Genomic DNA, 21489 nt, shown 5'->3' with positions numbered 1-21489 from the left:
TAGATGTGATCATATTTAAGATAAGATAAAATGATTGATCAAACATAGATGTGATCATATTTAAGATAAGATACAATGATTGATCAAACATAGATGTGATCATATTTAAGATAAGCTACAATGATTGATCAAACATAGATGTGATCATATTTAAGATAAGATACAATGATTGATCAAACATAGATGTGATCATATTTAAGATAAGATACAATAATTGATCAAACATAGATGTGATCATATTTAAGATAAGATACAATGATTGAGCAAACATAGATGTGATCATATTTAAGATAAGATACAATGATTGAGCAAACATAGATGTGATCATATTTAAGATAAGATACAATGATTGATCAAACATAGATGTGATCATATTTAAGATAAGCTACAATGATTGATCAAACATAGATGTGATCATATTTAAGATAAGATACAATGATTGATCAAACATAGATGTGATCATATTTAAGATAAGATACAATGATTGAGCAAACATAGATGTGATCATATTTAAGATAAGATACAATGATTGATCAAACATAGATGTGATCATATTTAAGATAAGCTACAATGATTGATCAAACATAGATGTGATCATATTTAAGATAAGATACAATGATTGATCAAACATAGATGTGATCATATTTAAGATAAGATACAATGATTGATCAAACATAGATGTGATCATATTTAAGATAAGCTACAATGATTGATCAAACATAGATGTGATCATATTTAAGATAAGCTACAATGATTGATCAAACATAGATGTGATCATATTTAAGATAAGCTACAATGATTGATCAAACATAGATGTGATCATATTTAAGATAAGATACAATGATTGATCAAACATAGATGTGATCATATTTAAGATAAGATACAATGATTGATCAAACATAGATGTGATCATATTTAAGATAAGATACAATGATTGATCAAACATAGATGTGATCATATTTAAGATAAGATACAATGATTGATCAAACATAGATGTGATCATATTTAATATAAGATACAATAATTGATCAAACATAGATGTGATCATATTTAAGATAAGCTACAATGATTGATCAAACATAGATGTGATCATATTTAAGATAAGCTACAATGATTGATCAAACATAGATGTGATCATATTTAAGATAAGCTACAATGATTGATCAAACATAGATGTGATCATATTTAAGATAAGATAAAATGATTGATCAAACATAGATGTGATCATATTTAAGATAAGATACAATAATTGATCAAACATAGATGTGATCATATTTAAGATAAGATACAATGATTGATCGCGTCATAGATATAATCATATTTAAGATAAGATACAATAATTGATTGAGTCATAGGCGTGATCATATTTAAGATAAGCTACAATGATTGATCAAACATAGATGTGATCATATTTAAGATAAGCTACAATGATTGATCAAACATAGATGTGATCATATTTAAGATAAGCTACAATGATTGATCAAACATAGATGTGATCATATTTAAGATAAGCTACAATGATTGATCAAACATAGATGTGATCATATTTAAGATAAGCTACAATGATTGATCAAACATAGATGTGATCATATTTAAGATAAGCTACAATGATTGATCAAACATAGATGTGATCATATTTAAGATAAGCTACAATAATTGATCAAACATAGATGTGATCATATTTAAGATAAGCTACAATGATTGATCAAACATAGATGTGATCATATTTAAGATAAGATACAATGATTGATCAAACATAGATGTGATCATATTTAAGATAAGCTACAATGATTGATCAAACATAGATGTGATCATATTTAAGATAAGATACAATGATTGATCAAACATAGATGTGATCATATTTAAGATAAGATAAAATGATTGATCAAACATAGATGTGATCATATTTAAGATAAGCTACAATGATTGATCAAACATAGATGTGATCATATTTTAGATAAGATACAATAATTGATCAAACATAGATGTGATCATATTTAAGATAAGATAAAATGATTGATCAAACATAGATGTGATCATATTTAAGATAAGATACAATGATTGATCAAACATAGATGTGATCATATTTAAGATAAGCTACAATGATTGATCAAACATAGATGTGATCATATTTAAGATAAGATACAATGATTGATCAAACATAGATGTGATCATATTTAAGATAAGATAAAATGATTGATCAAACATAGATGTGATCATATTCAAGATAAGATACAATGATTGATCAAACATAGATGTGATCATATTTAAGATAAGATAAAATGATTGATCAAACATAGATGTGATCATATTTAAGATAAGCTACAATGATTGATCAAACATAGATGTGATCATATTTAAGATAAGATACAATAATTGATCAAACATAGATGTGATCATATTTAAGATAAGATAAAATGATTGATCAAACATAGATGTGATCATATTTAAGATAAGATACAATGATTGATCAAACATAGATGTGATCATATTTAAGATAAGCTACAATGATTGATCAAACATAGATGTGATCATATTTAAGATAAGATACAATGATTGATCAAACATAGATGTGATCATATTTAAGATAAGATAAAATGATTGATCAAACATAGATGTGATCATATTTAAGATAAGATACAATGATTGATCAAACATAGATGTGATCATATTTAAGATAAGCTACAATGATTGATCAAACATAGATGTGATCATATTTAAGATAAGATACAATGATTGATCAAACATAGATGTGATCATATTTAAGATAAGATACAATAATTGATCAAACATAGATGTGATCATATTTAAGATAAGATAAAATGATTGATCAAACATAGATGTGATCATATTTAAGATAAGATACAATGATTGATCAAACATAGATGTGATCATATTTAAGATAAGCTACAATGATTGATCAAACATAGATGTGATCATATTTAAGATAAGCTACAATGATTGATCAAACATAGATGTGATCATATTTAAGATAAGATACAATGATTGATCAAACATAGATGTGATCATATTTAAGATAAGCTACAATGATTGATCAAACATAGATGTGATCATATTTAAGATAAGCTACAATGATTGATCAAACATAGATGTGATCATATTTAAGATAAGATACAATGATTGATCAAATATAGATGTGATCATATTTAAGATAAGATACAATGATTGATCAAACATAGATGTGATCATATTTAAGATAAGATACAATGATTGATCAAACATAGATGTGATCATATTTAAGATAAGCTACAATGATTGATCAAACATAGATGTGATCATATTTAAGATAAGATACAATGATTGATCAAACATAGATGTGATCATATTTAAGATAAGATCCTCCTCCGTGTCTCAGGGACCTCGTGTGAAGCTCCAGGACTCTCTTCACCTCATGTCTGTCCAGTCGGTTCCTTCTGTTCCGGGAAGATCCACGAACTCACTGAAGGTTCACTTCTCTGCTCACCTGGACACATGTGTCCCTCAGGATCTCACCACGAGATGCCATGTCCGCCGGGGACGTACCAGAGTTTACCTGCTCAGGTATAAATACATATGTATTTATATATTTATATTTAAATGTACTTCAACATCCACAGCATCAGAGCTGAATATATGTATTTATATTTACAATGTAGTGAAAAGTAAAAGTTTTGTGGATTAGAATCTAAAATGTTCTTTATTTTGTTCTTACATTTAACTTAGATTATATTATTTTAAATTATTTTCTAAACATTTGACCCTCAAAACTAAATGTGTTTGTCCATCCATCCATCCATCCATCCATCCATCCATCCATCCATCCATCCATCCATCCATCCATCCATCCATCCATCCATCCATCCATCCATCCATCCATCCATCCATCCATCCATCCATCCATCCATCCATCCATCCATCCATCCATCCATCCATCCATCCATCCATCCATCCATCCATCCATCATCCATCCATCCATCCATCCATCCATCCATCCATCCATCCATCCATCCATCCATCCATCCATCCATCCATCCATCCATCCATCCATCCATCCATCCATCCATCCATCCATCCATCCATCCATCCATCCATCCATCCATCCATCCATCCATCCATCCATCCATCCATCCATCCATCCATCCATCCATCCATCCATCCATCCATCCATCTCTACAGGCAGAGTGTGTTCAATGTCCAGCAGGATTCTACTGTGATGGTTCTCATGACTCAGGTCTTGAGTCTGGAACTAAGTCTCCTCTGGTGTGTCGTGAAGGTTTCTACTGTCCAGCAGGTGAGTTTAGTGACACTAGTAACAAGTTAGTGACACTAGTAACAAGTTAGTGACACTAGGAACACATTTAGTGAAACTAGTAACAAGTTTAGTGAAACTAGTAACAAGTTTAGTGACACTAGTAACAAGTTTAGTGACAATAATAACAAGTTTAGTGACACTAGTACAAAGTTAAGTGACACAAGTAAAAAGTTAGTGACACTAGTAACAAGTTAGTGACACTAGTAACAAGTTAGTGACACTAGTAAAAAGTTAGTGACACTAGTAACAAGTTAGTGACACTAGTAAAAAGTTAGTGACACTAGTAACAAGTTAGTGACACTAGTAACAAGTTAGTGACACTAGTAACACATTTAGTGAAACTAGTGACAAGTTTAGTGAAACTAGTAACAAGTTAGTGACACTAGGAACACATTTAGTGAAACTAGTAACAAGTTTAGTGAAACTAGTAACAAGTTCAGTGACAAAAATAACAAGTTTAGTGACACTAGTACAAAGTTAAGTGACACTAGTAAAAAGTTAGTGACACTAGTAACAAGTTAGTGACACTAGTAACAAGTTAGTGACACTAGTAAAAAGTTAGTGACACTAGTAACAAGTTAGTGACACTAGTAACAAGTTAGTGACACTAGTTAAAAGTTAGTGACACTAGTAACAAGTTAGTGACACTAGTAACAAGTTAGTGACACTAGTTAAAAGTTAGTGACACTAGTAACAAGTTAGTGACACTAGTAACAAGTTAGTGACACTAGTAACAAGTTAGTGACACTAGTAACAAGTTAGTGACACTAGTTAAAAGTTAGTGACACTAGTAACAAGTTAGTGACACTAGTAACAAGTTAGTGACACTAGTAAAAAGTTAGTGACACTAGTAACAAGTTAGTGACACTAGTAAAAAGTTAGTGACACTAGTAACAAGTTAGTGACACTAGTAACAAGTTAGTGACACTAGTTAAAAGTTAGTGACACTAGTAACAAGTTAGTGACACTAGTAACAAGTTAGTGACACTAGTAACAAGTTAGTGACACTAGTTAAAAGTTAGTGACACTAGTAACAAGTTAGTGACACTAGTAAAACGTTAGTGACACTAGTAAAAAGTTAGTGACACTACTAAAAAGTTAGTGACACTAGTAACAAGTTCTGAACGTCTGGACGAGCAGGAGCAGAGTCTGGTGAGATGTTCCCGTGTCCAGCTGGAACGTCCAGCGGTCGGACAGGGTTGAGGGATGTGTCCGGGTGTGAAGACTGTCCACCCGGGAATTACTGTGGCTCGCCTGGACTGGCTGCTCCGTCTGGACTGTGCTCGGCCGGGTACCTTCAGGAGGACTTCGCTCATGGACCCAGACTCACTTCTTTCTCCTGCAGCTTCCTGTGCCAACGTGGCTCGCGGTCGCCTCGTCCAGAAGACGGTCCGATGGGAGGCAGATGTTCCGCAGGATCCTTCTGTCCTGGCGGGACCAGCTTCATGGTCCCGTGCCCGGCCGGCACCTTCGGCCCCTCAGAGGGTGAGTCCGTCACCAGACCCCGAGTCACTTCCTGCTCATCAGGTGTTTGTGCTGCAGGTGCAGAAGATTTAGACGCTTGTCAGCTTTGTTTACCTGGTCATTACTGCGCCGAGGCCGGTCTGTCCGAACCATCTGGACGCTGCAGCGCCGGCTTCTTCTGCACGGCTGCGTCCACCACAGCCACGCCTTCCTGGAACCTCACAGGTCGACGCTTGAACCATATCCTTATTTATTTATTTACAGAAGCAAAACAAATGAACATTTACCTTCGTACACAGTTGTTTACATTCAGAAGATTTAAATCCATGAATAGAAACTAAATAATATGATAAAAGGAAACGTCACTAATGTGTTTTTGTCTAATAACTATTATTTTCTATCATCTTCTTCTGATGTTTCTCTCACAGACTCTTCTTCTGATGTTTCTCTCACAGACTCTTCTTCTGATGTTTCTCTCACAGACTCTTCTTCTGATGTTTCTCTCACAGACTCTTCTTCTGATGTTTCTCTCACAGACTCTTCTTCTGATGTTTCTCTCACAGACTCTTCTTCTGATGTTTCTCTCACAGACTCTTCTTCTGATGTTTCCCTCACAGACTCTTCTTCTGATGTTTCTCTCACAGACTCTTCTTCTGATGTTTCCCTCACAGACTCTTCTTCTGATGTTTCTCTCACAGACTCTTCTTCTGATGTTTCTCTCACAGACTCTTCTTCTGATGTTTCTCTCACAGACTCTTCTTCTGATGTTTCTCTCACAGACTCTTCTTCTGATGTTTCTCTCACAGACTCTTCTTCTGATGTTTCTCTCACAGACTCTTCTGATGTTTCTCTCACAGACTCTTCTTCTGATGTTTCTCTCACAGACTCTTCTTCTGATGTTTCTCTCACAGACTCTTCTTCTGATGTTTCTCTCACAGACTCTTCTTCTGATGTTTCTCTCACAGACTCTTCTTCTGATGTTTCTCTCACAGACTCTTCTTCTGATGTTTCTCTCACAGACTCTTCTTCTGGTGTTTCTCTCACAGACTCTTCTTCTGATGTTTCTCTCACAGACTCTTCTTCTGATGTTTCTCTCACAGACTCTTCTTCTGATGTTTCTCTCACAGACTCTTCTTCTGATGTTTCTCTCACAGACTCTTCTTCTGATGTTTCTCTCACAGACTCTTCTTCTGATGTTTCTCTCACAGACTCTTCTTCTGATGTTTCTCTCACAGACTCTTCTTCTGATGTTTCTCTCACAGACTCTTCTTCTGATGTTTCTCTCACAGACTCTTCTTCTGGTGTTTCTCTCACAGACTCTTCTTCTGGTGTTTCTCTCACAGACTCTTCTTCTGGTGTTTCTCTCACAGACTCTTCTTCTGGTGTTTCTCTCACAGACTCTTCTTCTGATGTTTCTCTCACAGACTCTTCTTCTGGTGTTTCTCTCACAGACTCTTCTTCTGATGTTTCTCTCAAAGACTCTTCTTCTGATGTTTCTCTCACAGACTCTTCTTCTGATGTTTCTCTCACAGACTCTTCTTCTGATGTTTCTCTCACAGACTCTTCTTCTGATGTTTCTCTCACAGACTCTTCTTCTGATGTTTCTCTCACAGACTCTTCTTCTGGTGTTTCTCTCACAGGTCAGCATCACGGCGACGTTTGCCCGCTCGGACACTTTTGCGCAGAAGGGAGTGAAAGTCCGAGAGCGTGTCCTCCAGGTACCAGCTCAGAACATTAGGCTCACGGATGAACCAAGATCTTTATTTTCCTCTCAGTGCCACGAGAACTTAGTGACTCTTGTGATTTGAAGCCAGAAAGGTGCATGAAGATCAGCACCAGCTCCATCAAACTGTCACATCTGGAAACAGAAATAAATGCGGTGACGTGTCTTCAATCGTCCTCTAAACATCTGTTTCCCTCATGAAGGGACATTCCTGGGCAGGACCGGCGCCGCTTCAGAGACGGACTGTCGAGCGTGTTCTCCGGGTTCCTTCTGTCCGTTCTGGGCTCAGACGTCAGTCCAGCACGACTGTCCTCCGGGCTGGTTCTGTCCACTGGGCTCGGCATCTGCCCGTCAGCCAGGTTCGTGTCTGAGGCGATGAGAGAAGGTTTCTGTGTCTCCACTGGAGTGATACTAGTTGAACCAGAGGTTCTCCACTGGAGTGATACTAGTTGAACCAGAGGTTCTCCACTGGAGTGATACTAGTTGAACCAGAGGTTCTCCACTGGAGTGATACTAGTTGAACCAGAGGTTCTCCACTGGAGTGATACTAGTTGAACCAGAGGTTCTCCACTGGAGTGATACTAGTTGAACCAGAGGTTCTCCACTGGAGTGATACTAGTTGAACCAGAGGTTCTCCACTGGAGTGATACTAGTTGAACCAGAGGTTCTCCACTGGAGTGATACTAGTTGAACCAGAGGTTCTCCACTGGAGTGATACTAGTTGAACCAGAGGTTCTCGACCCAGATGTTGGATTCATGAGCCGCGACACGAAGCCCAACAGATCTTATCACGAAACAGTGTCTTCACACACTTTCATACGAGACGCTGTGATTCTCCTGCGGACACTTGATGTTTCCATGATCTCAGAGAAAACCTTATATTCTCCAGAATCTGGAATGTCTGTGACCTTTAACCCTTTAGTCCACCACCCTTTCACTGGATCACATCAAGGAAACAGGAATGTTCTGAACATGTGATCGTTTAACAACATGTGATTGAAGGAGAAAATATTAAACGTAATGAACATAAAAACACAAAAATAAACCTCAGGAATAAATCTTTATGTATCAATAATGTAATAATAATGTATCAAATAATAATAATGTAATAATAATGTATCAAATAATAATAATGTAATAATAATGTATCAAATAATAATAATGTAATAATAATGTGTTAAATAATAATAATGTAATAATGTATCAAATTATAATAATTTAATAAATACAATAGCAGATGAAATATGTATTTATTATGAATTAAATGTTAGTCGATGATTGTAATAAAGAATTACTGGACGTTTGTTAAAAGAGATCATTTTAAAACATGTTCTAAAGGTTGAAAAGATACTTTTATATGAGAATCTAATGAATCCTCACATGAGACCTAAAGTAACTCAAAAGATAATTATAGCCAGAAATGGCCCAAAAAGCACAAATAGCCGCCGTGGCTCCTGGAGCACCTGCACCTCCTCCCTGAGGATCCTCACGTCTCCTCCTTCTTCTCAAGATGATCTTATTCTTCTGCAGGATCTCAGTGTCCTCCTGGTCATGCCTGTCCTGCTGCCAGCGTCCGACCTGTCGCGTGTCGTCCCGGAACCTTCCAACCCTCGGCCGGTGAAGCCACGTGTGACACCTGTCCAGCAGGTATGTGAAGTCTACCTGAGCTGATGGTGTTGGAGGCGATGAAATAACGCTGGTCCAGGTTTCTACTGCACCGAGGGAGCAGACGCACCGTCTCGCTGCCCGACGGGAACTTCCAGTCCATCGTCTGGCAGGACGTCCCTCAGCGACTGCGTCCTCTGTCCTCCCGGCAGCTTCTGTAACGACAGTGCGAGGACAGAACCGTCTGGACCGTGCAGTCCAGGTCTGAGCCGTCCCAGGAGATCTCAGCGTGTTTGAATGGTGTGTCATGAATTAGTTCCTCTGTCAGGACACTTTTGTTCCTCGGGGTCCCCGGAGCCCAGTCCTGTCTCACAGCCTCACGGAGACGTCTGTCCCGTCGGACACTTCTGTCCTCTCGGGACCGACTCGCCCAAGCCGTGTCCTGCAGGAAGCTTCCTGGTGCAGCGCGGCGCGTCCTCGGCGAGGAACTGCCGACCGTGTCTTCCAGGAAGATACTGCCTCCATCCTGGAGCGTCTCAACCCACAGGTCGGTCCAATGAGTCCAAGTGTGACCCGAGGACCTCAGGACTGAAGGAGTGTCTCGTGTCTCACTTCTGTTGTCACTTCTGTTGTTGGTGTGAATGAAGATGTTCAATGAAACCATTTTCAGGCAATTTCTGCAAGAAAATGAGATTCTTTTCACAAATGGAAACATTAGATTCAACAGTGAGATTAGTTTGTAGTTTTAGGATCTTTAACTTCCTATAAAAAACCCTCGTCGATGGGTTTAAATATGATTTACTGTCGATGAGCTTTAATTAGTTTTTGTATTCTTTATTTTTTATCTTTATTTATGTTAAAATCAATGAAAGTATATTTGGTGATTGTTCCTCAGAACTCAGAGCAAAGCTGTGGTGACCCAAGCTGGGTCTGCACCGTCTGGGTCTGAACCTTCTGGGTCTGAACCTTCTGGGTCTGAACCGTCTGGGTCTGAACCTTCTGGGTCTGAACCTTCTGGGTCTGAACCTTCTGGGTCTGCACTGTCTGGTCTGGACCGTCTGGGTCTGAACCGTCTGGTTCTGAACCGTCTGGTCTGGACCGTCTGGGTCTGAACCTTCTGGGTCTGAACCGTCTGGTCTGGACCGTCTGGGTCTGAACCGTCTGGTCTGAACCTTCTGGGTCTGAACCGTCTGGTTCTGAACCGTCTGGTCTGGACCGTCTGGGTCTGAACCTTCTGGGTCTGAACCTTCTGGGTCGGAACCGTCTGGTTCTGAACCGTCTGGTCTGGACCGTCTGGGTCTGAACCTTCTGGGTCGGAACCGTCTGGTTCTGAACCGTCTGGTCTGGACCGTCTGGGTCTGAACCTTCTGGGTCTGAACCGTCTGGTTCTGAACCGTCTGGTCTGGACTGTCTGGGTCTGAACCGTCTGGGTCTGAACCGTCTGGGTCTGAACCGTCTGGTTCTGAACCGTCTGGGTCTGAACCGTCTGGTCTGGACCGTCTGGGTCTGAACCGTCAAGGAAGAGAGTCCGTTGAGACAATTGAAACAATTAACCAACATCGTGATGAGAGGGTTTTGCACTATTCATAGGAACTGGGTTACGACAGGTAACCCGGGTGTTTTCTGTAGTTTCTGACTTTAAGGTTTGAATAAATAAACAAAATATGTTTGAATCCAGAACAAGAAAATAATGACAACATTTTTAAACATAATCTAGTTCATAAAATAAATCATTGTGAAACATCTTAGTTTTTGGGAGTATTTCCCTTGAAAACTACACATTAATACACTGATGTACTTCAGTCGTTCACATTAATACACTGATGTACTTCAGTCGTACACATTAATACACTGATGTACTTCAGTCGTACACATTAGTACACTGATGTACTTCAGTCGTTCACATTAATACACTGATGTACTTCAGTCGTTCACATTAATACACTGATGTACTTCAGTCGTACACATTAATACACTGATGTACTTCAGTCGTACACATTAGTACACTGATGTACTTCAGTCGTTCACATTAATACACTGATGTACTTCAGTCGTTCACATTAATACACTGATGTACTTCAGTCGTTCACATTAATACACTGATGTACTTCAGTCGTTCACATTAATACACTGATGTACTTCAGTCGTTCACATTAATACACTGATGTACTTCAGTCGTTCACATTAATACACTGATGTACTTCAGTCGTTCACATTAATACACTGATGTACTTCAGTCGTTCACATTAATACACTGATGTACTTCAGTCGTTCACATTAATACACTGATGTACTTCAGTCGTTCACATTAATACACTGATGTACTTCAGTCGTACACATTAATACACTGATGTACTTCAGTCGTTCACATTAATACACTGATGTACTTCAGTCGTTCACATTAATACACTGATGTACTTCAGTCGTTCACATTAATACACTGATGTACTTCAGTCGTACACATAAATACACTGATGTACTTCAGTCGTTCACATTGATACACTGATGTACTTCAGTCGTACACATTAATACACTGATGTACTTCAGTCGTACACATTAATACACTGATGTACTTCAGTCGTTCACATTGATACACTGATGTACTTCAGTCGTACACATTAATACACTGATGTACTTCAGTCGTTCACATTAATACACTGATGTACTTCAGTCGTTCACATTAATACACTGATGTACTTCAGTCATTCACATTAATACACTGATGTACTTCAGTCGTTCACATTAATACACTGATGTACTTCAGTCGTTCACATTAATACACTGATGTACTTCAGTCGTACACATTAATACACTGATGTACTTCAGTCGTTCACATTAATACACTGATGTACTTCAGTCGTTCACATTAATACACTGATGTACTTCAGTCGTACACATTAATACACTGATGTACTTCAGTCGTTCACATTAATACACTGATGTACTTCAGTCGTACACATTAATACACTGATGTACTTCAGTCGTTCACATTAATACACTGATGTACTTCAGTCGTTCACATTAATACACTGATGTACTTCAGTCGTTCACATTAATACACTGATGTACTTCAGTCGTTCACATTAATACACTGATGTACTTCAGTCGTTCACATTAATACACTGATGTACTTCAGTTGTTCACATTAATACACTGATGTACTTCAGTCGTTCACATTAATACACTGATGTACTTCAGTCGTTCACATTAATACACTGATGTACTTCAGTCCTTCACGTTAATACACTGATGTACTTCAGTCGTTCACAATAATACACTGATGTACTTCAGTCGTTCACATTAATACACTGATTTACTTCAGTCGTTCACATTAATACACTGATGTACTTCAGTCGTACACATAAATACACTGATGTACTTCAGTCGTTCACATTAATACACTGATGTACTTCAGTCGTTCACATTAATACACTGATGTACTTCAGTCGTTCACATTAATACACTGATGTACTTCAGTCGTTCACATTAATACACTGATGTTCTTCAGTCGTTCACATTAATACACTGATGTACTTCAGTCGTTCACATTAATACACAGATGTACTTCAGTCGTTCACATTAATACACTGATGTACTTCAGTCGTACACATTAATACACTGATGTACTTCAGTCGTTCACATTAATACACTGATGTACTTCAGTCGTTCACATTAATACACTGATGTACTTCAGTCGTACACATTAATACACTGATGTACTTCAGTCGTTCACATTAATACACTGATGTACTTCAGTCGTTCACATTAATACACTGATGTACTTCAGTCGTTCACATTAATACACTGATGTACTTCAGTCGTTCACATTAATACACTGATGTACTTCAGTCGTTCACATTAATACACTGATGTACTTCAGTCGTACACATTAATACACTGATGTACTTCAGTCGTTCACATTAATACACTGATGTACTTCAGTCGTTCACATTAATACACTGATGTACTTCAGTCGTTCACATTAATACACTGATGTATTTCAGTCGTTCACATTAATACACTGATGTACTTCAGTCGTTCACATTAATACACTGATGTACTTCAGTCGTTCACATTAATACACTGATGTACTTCAGTCGTTCACATTAATACACTGATGTACTTCAGTCGTTCACATTAATACACTGATGTACTTCAGTCGTTCACAGTAATACACTGATGTACTTCAGTCGTTCACATTAATACACTGATGTACTTCAGTCGTTCACATTAATACACTGATGTACTTCAGTCGTTCACATTAATACACTGATGTACTTCAGTCGTTCACATTAATACACTGATGTACTTCAGTCGTTCACATTAATACACTGATGTACTTCAGTCGTTCACATTAATACACTGATGTACTTCAGTCGTACACATTAATACACTGATGTACTTCAGTCGTTCACATTAATACACTGATGTACTTCAGTCGTTCACATTAATACACTGATGTACTTCAGTCGTTCACATTAATACACTGATGTACTTCAGTCGTTCACATTAATACACTGATGTACTTCAGTCGTTCACATTAATACACTGATGTACTTCAGTCGTTCACATTAATACACTGATGTACTTCAGTCGTTCACATTAATACACTGATGTACTTCAGTCGTTCACATTAATACACTGATGTACTTCAGTCGTACACATTAATACACTGATGTACTTCAGTCGTTCACATTAATACACTGATGTACTTCAGTCGTTCACATTAATACACTGATGTACTTCAGTCGTTCACATTAATACACTGATGTACTTCAGTCGTTCACATTAATACACTGATGTACTTCAGTCGTTCACATTAATACACTGATGTACTTCAGTCGTTCACATTAATACACTGATGTACTTCAGTCGTTCACATTAATACACTGATGTACTTCAGTCGTTCACATTAATACACTGATGTACTTCAGTCGTACACATTAATACACTGATGTACTTCAGTCGTTCACATTAATACACTGATGTACTTCAGTCGCTCACATTAATACACTGATGTACTTCAGTCGTTCACATTAATACACTGATGTACTTCAGTCGTTCACATTAATACACTGATGTACTTCAGTCGTTCACATTAATACACTGATGTACTTCAGTCGTTCACATTAATACACTGATGTACTTCAGTCGTTCACATTAATACACTGATGTACTTCAGTCGTACACATTAATACACTGATGTACTTCAGTCGTTCACATTAATACACTGATGTACTTCAGTCGTTCACATTAATACACTGATGTACTTCAGTCGTTCACATTAATACACTGATGTACTTCAGTCGTTCACATTAATACACTGATGTACTTCAGTCGTACACATTAATACACTGATGTACTTCAGTCGTTCACATTAATACACTGATGTACTTCAGTCGTTCACATTAATACACTGATGTACTTCAGTCGTACACATTAATACACTGATGTACTTCAGTCGTTCACATTAATACACTGATGTACTTCAGTCGTTCACATTAATACACTGATGTACTTCAGTCGTTCACATTAATACACTGATGTACTTCAGTCGTTCACATTAATACACTGATGTACTTCAGTCGTTCACATTAATACACTGATGTACTTCAGTCGTACACATTAATACACTGATGTACTTCAGTCGTTCACATTAATACACTGATGTACTTCAGTCGTTCACATTAATACACTGATGTACTTCAGTCGTTCACATTAATACACTGATGTATTTCAGTCGTTCACATTAATACACTGATGTACTTCAGTCGTTCACATTAATACACTGATGTACTTCAGTCGTTCACATTAATACACTGATGTACTTCAGTCGTTCACATTAATACACTGATGTACTTCAGTCGTTCACATTAATACACTGATGTACTTCAGTCGTTCACAGTAATACACTGATGTACTTCAGTCGTTCACATTAATACACTGATGTACTTCAGTCGTTCACATTAATACACTGATGTACTTCAGTCGTTCACATTAATACACTGATGTACTTCAGTCGTTCACATTAATACACTGATGTACTTCAGTCGTTCACATTAATACACTGATGTACTTCAGTCGTTCACATTAATACACTGATGTACTTCAGTCGTACACATTAATACACTGATGTACTTCAGTCGTTCACATTAATACACTGATGTACTTCAGTCGTTCACATTAATACACTGATGTACTTCAGTCGTTCACATTAATACACTGATGTACTTCAGTCGTTCACATTAATACACTGATGTACTTCAGTCGTTCACATTAATACACTGATGTACTTCAGTCGTTCACATTAATACACTGATGTACTTCAGTCGTTCACATTAATACACTGATGTACTTCAGTCGTTCACATTAATACACTGATGTACTTCAGTCGTACACATTAATACACTGATGTACTTCAGTCGTTCACATTAATACACTGATGTACTTCAGTCGTTCACATTAATACACTGATGTACTTCAGTCGTTCACATTAATACACTGATGTACTTCAGTCGTTCACATTAATACACTGATGTACTTCAGTCGTTCACATTAATACACTGATGTACTTCAGTCGTTCACATTAATACACTGATGTACTTCAGTCGTTCACATTAATACACTGATGTACTTCAGTCGTTCACATTAATACACTGATGTACTTCAGTCGTACACATTAATACACTGATGTACTTCAGTCGTTCACATTAATACACTGATGTACTTCAGTCGCTCACATTAATACACTGATGTACTTCAGTCGTTCACATTAATACACTGATGTACTTCAGTCGTTCACATTAATACACTGATGTACTTCAGTCGTTCACATTAATACACTGATGTACTTCAGTCGTTCACATTAATACACTGATGTACTTCAGTCGTTCACATTAATACACTGATGTACTTCAGTCGTACACATTAATACACTGATGTACTTCAGTCGTTCACATTAATACACTGATGTACTTCAGTCGTTCACATTAATACACTGATGTACTTCAGTCGTTCACATTAATACACTGATGTACTTCAGTCGTTCACATTAATACACTGATGTACTTCAGTCGTTCACATTAATACACTGATGTACTTCAGTCGTTCACATTAATACACTGATGTACTTCAGTCGTTCACATTAATACACTGATGTACTTCAGTCGTTCACATTAATACACTGATGTACTTCAGTCGTTCACATTAATACACTGATGTACTTCAGTCGTTCACATTAATACACTGATGTACTTCAGTCGTACACATTAATACACTGATGTACTTCAGTCGTTCACATTAATACACTGATGTACTTCAGTCGTTCACATTAATACACTGATGTACTTCAGTCGTTCACATTAATACACTGATGTACTTCAGTCGTTCACATTAATACACTGATGTACTTCAGTCGTTCACATTAATACACTGATGTACTTCAGTCATTCACATTAATACACTGATGTACTTCAGTCGTTCACATTAATACACTGATGTACTTCAGTCGTACACATTAATACACTGATGTACTTCAGTCGTTCACATTAATACACTGATGTACTTCAGTCGTTCACATTAATACACTGATGTACTTCAGTCGTACACATTAATACACTGATGTACTTCAGTCGTTCACATTAATACACTGATGTACTTCAGTCGTACACATTAATACACTGATGTACTTCAGTCGTTCACATTAATACACTGATGTACTTCAGTCGTTCACATTAATACACTGATGTACTTCAGTCGTACACATTAATACACTGATGTACTTCAGTCGTTCACATTAATACACTGATGTACTTCAGTCGTTCACATTAATACACTGATGTACTTCAGTCGTACACATTAATACACTGATGTACTTCAGTCGTTCACATTAATACACTGATGTACTTCAGTCGTACACATTAATACACTGATGTACTTCAGTCGTTCACGTTAATACACTGATGTACTTCAGTCGTTCACATTAATACACTGATGTACTTCAGTCGTTCACGTTAATACACTGATGTACTTCAGTCGTTCACTTTAATACACTGATGTACTTCAGTCGTTCACGTTAATACACTGATGTACTTCAGTCGTTCACAATAATACACTGATGTACTTCAGTCGTTCACATTAATACACTGATTTACTTCAGTCGTTCACATTAATACACTGATGTACTTCAGTCGTACACATAAATACACTGATGTACTTCAGTCGTTCACATTAATACACTGATGTACTTCAGTCGTTCACATTAATACACTGATGTACTTCAGTCGTTCACATTAATACACTGATGTACTTCAGTCGTTCACATTAATACACTGATGTACTTCAGTCGTTCACATTAATACACTGATGTACTTCAGTCGTTCACATTAATACACTGATGTACTTCAGTCGTTCACATTAATACACTGATGTACTTCAGTCGTTCACATTAATACACTGATGTACTTCAGTCGTACACATTAATACACTGATGTACTTCAGTCGTTCACATTAATACACTGATGTACTTCAGTCGTACACATTAATACACTGATGTACTTCAGTGGTTCACATTAATACACTGATGTACTTCAGTCGTTCACATTAATACACTGATGTACTTCAGTCGTTCACATTAATACACTGATGTACTTCAGTCGTTCACATTAATACACTGATGTACTTCAGTCGTTCACATTAATACACTGATGTACTTCAGTCGTTCACATTAATACACTGATGTACTTCAGTCGTTCACATTAATACACTGATGTACTTCAGTCGTTCACATTAATACACTGATGTACTTCAGTCGTTCACAGTAATACACTGATGTACTTCAGTCGTTCACATTAATACACTGATGTACTTCAGTCGTTCACATTAATACACTGATGTACTTCAGTCGTTCACATTAATACACTGATGTACTTCAGTCGTTCACATTAATACACTGATGTACTTCAGTCGTTCACATTAATACACAGATGTACTTCAGTCCTTCACATTAATACACTGATGTACTTCAGTCGTTCACATTAATACACTGATGTACTTCAGTCGTACACATTAATACACTGATGTACTTCAGTCGTTCACATTAATACACTGATGTACTTCAGTCGTTCACATTAATACACTGATGTACTTCAGTCGTTCACATTAATACACTGATGTACTTCAGTCGTTTACATTAATACACTGATGTACTTCAGTCGTTCACATTAATACACTGATGTACTTCAGTCGTTCACATTAATACACTGATGTACTTCAGTCGTTCACATTAATACACTGATGTACTTCAGTCGTTCACATTAATACACTGATGTACTTCAGTCGTACATATTAATACACTGATGTACTTCAGTCGTTCACATTAATACACTGATGTACTTCAGTCGTTCACATTAATACACTGATGTACTTCAGTCGTTCACATTAATACACTGATGTACTTCAGTCGTTCACATTAATACACTGATGTACTTCAGTCGTTCACATTAATACACTGATGTACTTCAGTCGTACACATTAATACACTGATGTACTTCAGTCGTTCACATTAATACACTGATGTACTTCAGTCGTTCACATTAATACACTGATGTACTTCAGTCGTTCACATTAATACACTGATGTACTTCAGTCGTTCACATTAATACACTGATGTACTTCAGTCGTTCACATTAATACACTGATGTACTTCAGTCGTTCACATTAATACACTGATGTACTTCAGTCGTTCACATTAATACACTGATGTACTTCAGTCGTTCACATTAATACACTGATGTACTTCAGTCGTACACATTAATACACTGATGTACTTCAGTCGTTCACATTAATACACTGATGTACTTCAGTCGTTCACATTAATACACTGATGTACTTCAGTCGTTCACATTAATACACTGATGTACTTCAGTCGTTCACATTAATACACTGATGTACTTCAGTCGTTCACATTAATACACTGATGTACTTCAGTCGTTCACATTAATACACTGATGTACTTCAGTCGTACACATTAATACACTGATGTACTTCAGTCGTTCACATTAATACACTGATGTACTTCAGTCGTTCACATTAATACACTGATGTACTTCAGTCGTTCACATTAATACACTGATGTACTTCAGTCGTTCACATTAATACACTGATGTACTTCAGTCGTTCACATTAATACACTGATGTACTTCAGTCGTTCACATTAATACACTGATGTACTTCAGTCGTTCACATTAATACACTGATGTACTTCAGTCGTTCACATTAATACACTGATGTACTTCAGTCGTTCACATTAATACACTGATGTACTTCAGTCGTTCACATTAATACACTGATGTACTTCAGTCGTTCACATTAATACACTGATGTACTTCAGTCGTTCACATTAATACACTGATGTACTTCAGTCGTTCACATTAATACACTGATGTACTTCAGTCGTTCACATTAATACACTGATGTACTTCAGTCGTTCACATTAATACACTGATGTACTTCAGTCGTTCACATTAATACACTGATGTACTTCAGTCGTTCACATTAATACACTGATGTACTTCAGTCGTTCACATTAATACACTGATGTACTTCAGTCGTTCACATTAATACACTGATGTACTTCAGTCGTTCACATTAATACACTGATGTACTTCAGTCGTTCACATTAATACACTGATGTACTTCAGTCGTTCACATTAATACACTGATGTACTTCAGTCGTTCACATTAATACACTGATGTACTTCAGTCGTTCACATTAATACACTGATGTACTTCAGTCGTTCACATTAATACACTGATGTACTTCAGTCGTACACATTAATACACTGATGTACTTCAGTCGTTCACATTAATACACTGATGTACTTCAGTCGTTCACATTAATACACTGATGTACTTCAGTCGTTCACATTAATACACTGATGTACTTCAGTCGTTCACATTAATACACTGATGTACTTCAGTCGTTCACATTAATACACTGATGTACTTCAGTCGTTCACATTAATACACTGATGTACTTCAGTCGTTCACATTAATACACTGATGTACTTCAGTCGTTCACATTAATACACTGATGTACTTCAGTCGTTCACAGTAATACACTGATGTACTTCAGTCGTTCACATTAATACACTGATGTACTTCAGTCGTTCACATTAATACACTGATGTACTTCAGTCGTTCACATTAATACACTGATGTACTTCAGTCGTTCACATTAATACACTGATGTACTTCAGTCGTTCACATTAATACACTGATGTACTTCAGTCGTTCACATTAATACACTGATGTACTTCAGTCGTTCACATTAATACACTGATGTACTTCAGTCGTTCACATTAATACACTGATGTACTTCAGTCGTTCACATTAATACACTGATGTACTTCAGTCGTTCACATTAATACACTGATGTACTTCAGTCGTTCACATTAATACACTGATGTACTTCAGTCGTTCACATTAATACACTGATGTACTTCAGTCGTTCACATTAATACACTGATGTACTTCAGTCGTTCACATTAATACACTGATGTACTTCAGTCGTTCACATTAATACACTGATGTACTTCAGTCGTTCACATTAATACACTGATGTACTTCAGTCGTTCACATTAATACACTGATGTACTTCAGTCGTTCACATTAATACACTGATGTACTTCAGTCGTTCACATTAATACACTGATGTACTTCAGTCGTTCACATTAATACACTGATGTACTTCAGTCGTTCACATTAATACACTGATGTACTTCAGTCGTTCACATTAATACACTGATGTACTTCAGTCGTTCACATTAATACACTGATGTACTTCAGTCGTACACATTAATACACTGATGTACTTCAGTCGTTCACATTAATACACTGATGTACTTCAGTCGTTCACATTAATACACTGATGTACTTCAGTCGTTCACATTAATACACTGATGTACTTCAGTCGTTCACATTAATACACTGATGTACTTCAGTCGTTCACATTAATACACTGATGTACTTCAGTCGTTCACATTAATACACTGATGTACTTCAGTCGTTCACATTAATACACTGATGTACTTCAGTCGTACACATTAATACACTGATGTACTTCAGTCGTTCACATTAATACACTGATGTACTTCAGTCGTTCACATTAATACACTGATGTACTTCAGTCGTTCACATTAATACACTGATGTACTTCAGTCGTTCACATTAATACACTGATGTACTTCAGTCGTTCACATTAATACACTGATGTACTTCAGTCGTTCACATTAATACACTGATGTACTTCAGTCGTACACATTAATACACTGATGTACTTCAGTCGTTCACATTAATACACTGATGTACTTCAGTCGTTCACATT

The 21489-nt window shown here is 36.9% G+C and overlaps 1 protein-coding gene across 1 annotated transcript in view; it reads left to right on the top strand.

Annotated features, from left to right (window-relative positions):
* LOC148074576 (uncharacterized) overlaps positions 1 to 21489 on the top strand; it is a 114822-nt gene that overhangs the window by 37375 nt on the left and 55958 nt on the right. The window contains 10 exon segments of the mRNA XM_087796064.1: positions 3377 to 3561; positions 4177 to 4291; positions 5453 to 5603; positions 5658 to 5797; positions 5855 to 6001; positions 7363 to 7494; positions 7703 to 7858; positions 9030 to 9146; positions 9205 to 9366; positions 9433 to 9651. Coding sequence (XP_087652190.1) covers positions 3377 to 3561; positions 4177 to 4291; positions 5453 to 5603; positions 5658 to 5797; positions 5855 to 6001; positions 7363 to 7494; positions 7703 to 7858; positions 9030 to 9146; positions 9205 to 9366; positions 9433 to 9651 — 1524 coding nt within the window.

Source organism: Callionymus lyra, chromosome 7, assembly GCF_982586985.1.
Source record: "Callionymus lyra chromosome 7, fCalLyr1.hap1.1, whole genome shotgun sequence".
In the NCBI taxonomy this organism is placed as follows: Eukaryota; Metazoa; Chordata; class Actinopteri; order Syngnathiformes; family Callionymidae; genus Callionymus; species Callionymus lyra.
Note: the sequence above shows the minus strand (reverse complement) of the source record. Positions and strands in the feature narration are given on the sequence as shown.